Below are 8,775 nucleotides of genomic sequence, written 5' to 3' on the forward strand. Positions count from 1 at the left end.
TGAATCACGGCTACTAGCATGGGCCCTGGGCCAGTGTCGGCCGGTCGTTTTAGAGAGCAGCGGCTCCCCTGCTTAATGGAAATGCCCTCTCGTACTACAAGTGCTCTGCCACTCAACTATTTTGTCAAACCGTGTCTCTGCCACGTAGAGACCGAGTCATCGCGTCACCGTGGAGCCTCTACTGCTGACCCAGCACGGCTGGGTGTGGTGGTCGAACCTTCGTGAGGCCGCGTGGTTGTCTCGCCATGTGGCCGCGCTGCACTTGCGCTGAGCCATTCCGTGGAGCCACGCTAGGGCCCCGTGGCTCATCGCGTAAGACGGCAGCCGCCCACCGAGCGGGGTTCGCTGCAGTACGATGCAGTTACCGTGGCAATGCAGTTACCATGGCGATGCAGTAAACGGGCCGAGTTCTAAGTTAATTTAAATACCGAGAGGAACGTGTCGTGTTTCTTTATAAATATAATGAGCAAACACCCTTTAAATGTGTTTAGACGGAGTGCGTAGAAGTCGATTTCCCCGAAGGCGGACACTACGAGAGAGAGATTCTTCAGTTAAGGCAAGGGTGGTCGAGACAAGTCATGTAAATTTCCTCCGTACGGGGTACACCGGTAACATCGATCGTAGCTCAAACATCTGCGAAACACTGTCCCCAGATCGGAATGTGACGTGGCAAAACGGCTCGGGCTCGTCACTCAAACGCTCATGTCCCTCTCTCCCCACCCGCCGCCCCCCTCTTACGGCCGCCACCTTCAACAAACGCGCAAACCCCCTCAACGCCACCGCTGCCACCGCGACACCCGGCACCTCACATGCTCAGCTCGCTGCCCATCTTGGCCACGTCCCCGTTCTGCTCGCTCTGCTCGCTCCCCCCAGGCGCGCCGCTCTCATGGGCCTCGCCGTCGGGGCCCTGCGCGAGCTGGCGGCTGGAGATGGACGGCGCCCGCCGCTCTGCCTCGCTGCGGCTCGCCGTCTCGGCGAAGTCGCGTGCGCTACACGCTGGGGTGCTGCACTCGTAGGTGTCGTGGAAGGTATCGTAGTCCACCTGATAGAAGCCCTCCTCCAGCGTGAGCACGGGCAGGAAGCGGTGGCCCCACAGAACCTCGGCCTCCAGGTAGGAGCTGCGAGCCTGACACGTCATGCCTGGAGCGGGGAGCAGGGCGGTTTCAAATCTCGGTTGTGGTAAGGGTCGACTCAGCCACACCCCCCCACCGCAGGGTTGATAAAATGAAAAACGCTTTGTAGAGAAGTCAACATTGGTCGTGCTACGGCAGTGTTCTTCATTGCAACGTCAGCGGGCCTCTGGTGGCCTTTAGTGCGGCCCCGGACGTGCAACCCCCGACAATACACAGATGGTGACATTATCATCGTGCTGCTCTCAATTGGTTCAAATGTGTGGCGGCCCTCGCACTGATGATTTTTTTTATGGACGAAAGTGTGCCCCCCCCCCCCCCCTTTGAAAATGAGTGAAGAACGCTGGCCTATGGGCAGACTCTCCCCCGATGTAAGATGCAGAATTTCCACCACTGGCTCTGCGAGGATGTAAACGAGAGACAAGCGCCACTGCCTCAGTGCTCACTCGAGCAGCAGCTGACTGCTGGGACGTCGCGGGGCATTGGTGGACATATGGCAAGGACAGGCTGGGACCCGGGACTCCAAGTAGCGTAACGAGCGTGGGGCAGGCATGGAGTGCCTTGCCCCCCCCCCTCCCCCCCGTGTGGCCAAAGCTATGAGTTGGGCCCCCCTTGACAACCACCATGAGATTTGTTTTCAACAACAGTGGAAAAGAACAAAAACACGTATTTAAGACGCGGTTTAATTAATTATTTCATGAAAAAATTTCATATACGTTCCAAGTTTTATTTTAATTCAATTAGAGCGGTAAAGTTTGGCGACTGTACGAGACAAATCAAACATGGGGGCCCCACCTCTACCGATTGCCGCACCCCCCTGAGCTGATAATGTAGTTACTGCGCCACTGCGTACTCCTGAATAGTGGCGACCTCTGTCATAGAGGGTGATCGTAGTCATGGAGGAGTGGCATTCTTAGTGTCTCGGGGAACCGGGAACAGTTTCGGTAACAGTTTTAGGCGATTTTTAGACGGCACCATTTCACACAAATAATAACACTTGGGCCCTCAAAGTGCAAGTGAAGAGACCGCTCATGGAGTTGCTCCCACAGCAGCAAGCCAGACGATGAAGAAGCCGATCAGGGTTGAGAGGAAAGTACCCCCAACGAGGTTACAATGCTCGTCAGCTACGTGATGGGTGAGGCGAACGCACTCATAGGGGGCAGAGATGAGGTGAAGATTGGTTAATTGCTCATGGTAGTGAGGGGAGGGCGGCACCAGAGGGGTTGAGGGTCTCTATATCTGGGCTCGCAGCCAGCCCACGCGTTGGACTCGACTCTTATCATGAATGGGGAATATAGGACATGGATGTGGAGAAGAAAACAGGACAGACAGTCTCAGCTGTACACTTAGGACAGGCGGTACAAGTGAGGCATTAACGCAACATGACAGTGTGAATGTTTACCTGGCAGTATAAACACAATACTGATGTGCACTGCGTGTAGAACAGCTGAAACACACGAGAGAGGCAGCACGAGTGAGACAGCACGAGAGAGACAGCACGAGAGAGACAGCACGAGAGAGACAGCACGAGAGAGAGAGTACAAGAGAGACAGCACGAGAGAGACAGCACGAGAGAGACAGCACGAGAGAGACAGCACGAGAGAGACAGCACGAGAGAGACAGCACGAGAAACAGCACGAGAGAGACAGCACGAGAGAGACAGCACGAGAGAGAGTACAAGAGAGACAGCACGAGAGAGACAGCACGAGAAAGACAGCACGAGAGAGAGTACAAGAGAGACAGCACAAGAGAGACAGCACGAGAGAGACAGCACGAGAGAGACAGCACGAGAGAGAGTACAAGAGAGACAGCACGAGAGAGACAGCACGAGAGAGACAGCACAAGAGAGACAGCACAAGAGAGACAGCACGAGATAGAGAGAGTACAAGAGAGACAGCACGAGAGAGACAGCACGAGAGAGACAGCACAAGAGAGACAGCACGAGAGAGACAGCACGAGATAGAGAGTACAAGAGAGACAGCACGAGAGAGACAGCACGAGAGAGACAGCACGAGAGAGAGACAGCACGAGAGAGACAGCACAAGAGAGACAGCACGAGAGAGACAGCACGAGAGAGACAGCACGAGAGAGAGAGTACAAGAGAGACAGCACGAGAGAGACAGCACGAGAGAGACAGCACGAGAGAGAGACAGCACGAGAGAGACAGCACAAGAGAGACAGCACGAGAGAGACAGCACGAGAGAGACAGCACGAGAGAGAGAGTACAAGAGAGACAGCACGAGAGAGACAGCACGAGAGAGAGTACAAGAAAGACAGCACGAGAGAGACAGCACGAGAGAGACATCACGAGAGAGACACCACGAGAGAGACAGCACAAGAGAGATAGCACGAGAGAGAGACAACAAAAAAGACAGCACAAGACAGACATCGCAAGAGACATCACAAGAAAGACAGCACGACAGAGGCAGCACGAGAGAGACATCGCAAGAGTGAGACAGACAGGAAACACAAAAGAAGGAATCTGCCGCAGCACACGGTGTGCCAGCGACCTCGGACTACTCGACTGGCTCGAGACGGCACCCCGCATAGTACTTGTGGTTACTGTTAAGACGCGTGCCGCTTCCACACCACAGAGAGACCTCGAACAGAAAGGGGGGGAATGGGGGAGGGGGGGCGCTGGACCCCCGATAGCTGCCCCCAGTCCCAGTGACAGGATGCCCCCGATCCTGTCGGCCTCTCCGTGATCGTCGCGCACCGAAAAGGGGGGGGTGGGGGGGGTGGCGGTGGGGACACTCACCGGTGGCCTCCACCATGCCCTCCAGGATCACGACGATCTCAAACTCTTCCTTCTTCAGCTGGTCACGCGACATCTCCCAGAAGGGGCTCTGCTCGTTAATTTCATGGCAGATGATGAGCGGCGAGACGAGGAAGAGGCGGTCATCCCCCGTGTCGAAGCCCACGTTGATGTCCGTCTGGTTGAGGGGGATGAACTCCCCCTCCTTGGTCTGCTTGGACTTCATCAGCTTGGCTCGAATGGACGCCTCCACGATGTGCGAATTCCTCAAGTCGCCCACGCGGAACATGAGGCAGAGCTTCCCGTCCCTCAGGGAGATGACCGCATTGTTGGAGAACATCAGTGTCTCGGCGCGCTTCTTGGGCTGCGATATTTTGACGAACATGCAGCCCACCATGAAGGCATTGACAATGGAGCCCAGGATGGCCTGCACCAGCAGCAGGATGATCCCCTCGGGACAGCGGTCGGTGATCACCCGGTGGCCATAGCCGATGGTTGTCTCCGTCTCGATGGAGAATAAAAAGGCAGACACGAAGCCATTCAGATTGTCCACGCAGGGCGTCCACGAATTGTCGCCGATGTGATCCAGGTCCCCGCGGATGTACGCAATCAGCCACCAAATGAATCCGAAGAAAAGCCATGTGATCGTGTATGCCAGGGTGAAGACCAGGAGGTTGAAGCGCCACTTGAGGTCGACGAGCGTGGTGAAGAGGTCGGTGAAGTAGCGGTATGTCTCGCGCATGTTGCCGTGGTGCACGTTGCACTTGCCGTCCTTGGAGACATACCGCTGGCGCCGCTTCTTGCCGGCGTCGGCAAGCAGCCGCGTCCGGTCCGTGTGCACCTTGGGGCCCCCGCGGCACTGCTTGGGCACCTTGGTCGCAGGCCGCACCGAGACGCCGCTGTGTTCTACGTCGCCCTCCATGAACGCTCGCGAGTCGTCTCGCATGGTGTGGGCGGCGATGCGCCAGGTGGTGGAGTTCCTGGAACAAGGGAGGAACGTATGTTTGTGTTATGTGTGCATGTGTATTTATGTTGAACATCTTTCGCACCATACGGAGCCAACTGTGCTAATCGTATGTGTGGGGGAAGGATAACAAACAAAACACAACAAGCAGATGTAAATAAATGAGTTTTAAATTTAGATTTAATTGTACATAAGCTCCAGTGGCTTCCTAATATCGGAAGGAAGAGCGTTACAGACGGCCGCAGAAGCATATCCAGAAGTGCATCTGAAAGCATGCGATGTGTTTGTTCCTTTCTCATGCGGCACCATTCCAAAACGTTGCTGCCTCCTGCTTCATCTGCGAAGGGGAGAAAGTGCAGCAGGAAATAAATGCTCTCAAGCTGGGCCAGAGGGGCCGTGGAGAATGAGCGACCGCCCACCGGAGAAACGGTGAAAGCCATGGTTAGTGGAGCGGAAAGTCTCGGAGAAGAGTAGGGTGCGATGAGAAGGGAGAGGAGAGGAAGGAGAGTGCGTGGAGGGGAATAGCGTGTAATGAGAGAATGCAAGAGGTAGGGAGAGACTCATTCATGGAGGATCTTGAAGACGGTGAGTGTGATCTAAACGTCGATTTGAGATTGGTTTGGGAACTAATCTTGGAATTGGAGCATTCTGGTTATATGGCCATGTTTGGGGGTACGGGTGACAATTATGGCAATGACATTTTGAATAATCTGAAGTGTGGAGAGGTGAGGGATGTGGGGAGGTGAGGGATGTGGGGAGGTGAGGGATGAGGGGAGGTGAGGGATGAGGGGAGGTGAGGGATGTGGGGAGGTGAGGGATGTGAGGGATGTGGGGAGGTGAGGGATGTGAGGGATGTGGGGAGGTGAGGGATGAGGGGAGGTGAGGGATGTGGGGAGGTGAGGGATGGGGGGAGGTGAGGGATGTGGGGAGGTGAGGGATGAGGGGAGGTGAGTGATGAGGGGAGGTGAGGAATGAGGGGAGGTGAGGGATGTGGGGAGGTGAGGAATGTGGGGAGGTGAGGAATGAGGGGAGGTGAGGGATGTGGGGAGGTGATGGATGAGGGGAGGTGAGGGATGAGGGGAGGTGAGAGATGTGGGGAGGTGAGGGATGAGGGGAGGTGAGGGATGAGGGGAGGTGAGAGATGTGGGGAGGTGAGGGATGAGGGGAGGTGAGGGATGAGGGGAGGTGAGGGATGAGGGGAGGTGAAGGATGTGGGGAGGTGAGGGATGAGGGGAGGTGAGGGATGAGGGGAGGTGAGGGATGTGGAGAGGCCCTAATGAAGAGAGTCGCAGGAGTCAAGTCGGGATGAAACCAGGGATAAGGGTCTGAGTGACAGCTAGGGTAGGGAGATAGTAGAATTTGGGAGATGTTGCAAAAGACGGAGTGATGAGCTTCTCTAGGGAAACGGGAGACATCGAGAAGAGTAAGCGGGCGAGGGTGGAGCCTTGCAGGACACCGCAGCCCGGGAGTGTCGGAGTGGAGAGCAGAGGCCAGGGTGGGGACACGGAGATGGGTGGGGGGGTCTGGTGTGCCAGGTCCAGGAGAACAAGGATTGAAGATGGATCCATGGTCTGTGGGGAGACCATCATTAACCCCATGTAGGGGAGCAGTAGAATGGCCGCTGTGGATACGAGAGTTTACTGGCGCCTGGAGAACATGAAGAGAGTGGTTTGGACGTTTTCACAACCCTTACTCCGCCATAAACACGTCCACACTCTCTTAAACACACACACACACTTACACCCAAAGAAAACAAGGCCTTGACCAGGTCAATAAAGCAGATATGTAGGTCCATGCAGAGACAAAGATCCCCACATAGCCTGAACAGACTTTTGGGGCAAGTGCTGTTAGCGAGTGAGCACTAGTGAAAGCCGGCACAGCACATGAGGGCAGCCAGCACCCACGCCCGGCCGCCTTTGTCTCCCTCGTGGCAATATTTACACATCGCACCAGGTAGTCATTTGAGGCTGAGTCAGCCTAGGGGCGGCCAAGGACAAGTTCAGATAATCGTCACTGGTGTAGGTAGTCGTGGACGGATTGTGTAACCAGATGGGCTGTGTAGCCAGATGGATTGTGTAACCAAATGGGCTGTGTAACCAGATGGATTGTGTAAGTAGATGGATTGTGTAACCAGATGGATTGTGTAACCAGATGGGCTGTGTAACCAGAAGGGCTGTGCAACCAGATGGATTGTGTAGAGGCGACAGGACACAGACGAGAACTGATGCACGAGCCCTAGGGTCCGAGTGCCTTTGTCTCCCTGGCGGTCACTCCCAGCGCGCGTCTCTCCGGGGTTCATTATTTTCGTGCCCTTCAGCTTGTGGCGGTGCAGGGCAATGTGTCCCCGCATGTCTCCGATCCCATAAGTAATGGCAGCTCTTATGCTGCTGTTTGTCGTCCTTCCGATTAGCACGGTTGGCTGCGTACAGTTTCGAAAGAAGTTCAACATACACTCATAGTACAGACGCAGATTGAAAACTTTCTCCTCTGGGCACATGGGGGCTCTCGCTTGCCCCGAATTCGTCGTTTCGGTCGCGGGTCGTTGTCCTCAACAAAGTGCCCGAGAGATGTCAACAGCATGCGTCTCGCAGCCCGAGTCGGTCTCACGCGATCCCCCATTGCTCGAGCGAATCGGTGGCTAAAATGACGATGTCAGCAGTGAATCTGAAACGGACGGTGCCGACTCAGATGTGTATCACCGGCTGATGCATTCGTCATGGATATTGCATATACAGTGAGGGAAAAAAGTATTTGATCCCCTGCTGATTTTGTACATTTGCCCACTGACAAAGAAATGATCAGTCTATAATTTTAATGGTAGGTTTATTTGAACAATGAGAGACAGAATAACAACAACAAAATCCAGAAAAACGCATGTCAAACATGTTATAAATTGATTTGCATTTTAATGAGGGAAATAAGTATTTGACCCCCTCTCAATCAGAAAGATTTCTGGCTCCCAGGTGTCTTTTATACAGGTAACGAGCTGAGATTAGGAGCACACTCTTAAAGGGAGTGCTCCTAATCTCAGCTTGTTATCTGTATAAAAGATAACTGTTCACAGATGCAATCAATCAATCAGATTCCAAACTCTCCACCATGGCCAAGACCAAAGAGCTCTCCAAGGATGTCAGGGACAAGATTGTAGACTTACACAAGGCTGGAATGGGCTACAAGACCATTGCCAAGCAGCTTAGTGAGAAGGTGACAACAGTTGGTGCGATTATTCGCAAATGGAAGAAACACAAAAGAACTGTCAATCTCCCACGGCCAGGGGCTCCATACAAGATCTCACCTCGTGGAGTTGCAATGATCATGAGAACGGTGAGGAATTAGCCCAGAACTACACGGGAGGATCTTGTCAATGATCTCAAGGCAGCTGGGACCATAGTCACCAAGAAAACAGTTGGTAACACACTATGCCGTGAAGGACTGAAATCCTGCAGCATCTGCATGGCCCCCCTGCTCATGAAAGCACATATACATGCCCGTATGAAGTTTGCCAATGAATATCTGAATGATTCAGAGGACAACTGGGTGAAAGTGTTGTGGTCAGATGAGACCAAAATGGAGCTCTTTGGCATCAACTCAACTCGCCGTGTTTGGAGGAGGAGGAATGCTGCCTTTGACCCCAAGAACACCATCCCCACCGTCAAACATGGAGGTGGAAACATTATGCTTTGGGGGTGTTTTTATGCTAAGGGGACAGGACAACTTCAACGCATCAAAGGGACGATGGACGGGGCCATGTACCATCAAATCTTGGGTGAGAACCTCCTTCCCTCAGCCAGGGCATTGAAAATGGGTCGTGGATGTGTATTCCAGCATGACAATGACCCAAAACACACGGCCAAGGCAACAAAGGAGTGGCTCAAGAAGAAGCACATTAAGGTCCTGGAGTGGCTTAGCCAGTCTCCAGACCTTAA

The 8,775-nt window shown here is 54.0% G+C and overlaps 1 protein-coding gene across 1 annotated transcript; it reads right to left on the reverse strand.

Moving 5' to 3' along the window:
* Nucleotides 1–745: 745 nt before the first annotated feature.
* Nucleotides 746–4,861, reverse strand: LOC144728695 (G protein-activated inward rectifier potassium channel 4-like). Its single transcript, XM_078608315.1, has 2 exons — nt 3,889–4,861; nt 746–1,140 (listed from the first exon to the last, which is right to left on the reverse strand). Exons 1-2 carry the CDS (start codon nt 4,829–4,831, stop codon nt 806–808), a joined length of 1,278 nt encoding a protein of 425 aa, XP_078464441.1. The 5' UTR covers nt 4,832–4,861; the 3' UTR covers nt 746–805.
* Between the last annotated feature and the right edge of the window lie 3,914 nt (nt 4,862–8,775).

This window comes from Lampetra planeri, chromosome 29, assembly GCF_965212315.1.
Source record: "Lampetra planeri chromosome 29, kcLamPlan1.2.h2, whole genome shotgun sequence".
Taxonomy (NCBI): Eukaryota; Metazoa; Chordata; class Hyperoartia; order Petromyzontiformes; family Petromyzontidae; genus Lampetra; species Lampetra planeri.

What these genes read in the sequence shown, in the direction of transcription:
- LOC144728695 (XM_078608315.1), bottom strand. Translation starts at nt 4,831, where the DNA reads ATGCGAGACGACTCGCGAGCGTTCATGGAGGGCGACGTAGAACACAGC. An exon ending in GGGCATGGTGGAGGCCACCG is followed by an intron (nt 1,141 to 3,888) that starts GTGAGTGTCCCC and finishes TCCCCGCTCCAG; the next exon opens with GCATGACGTGTCAGGCTCGC.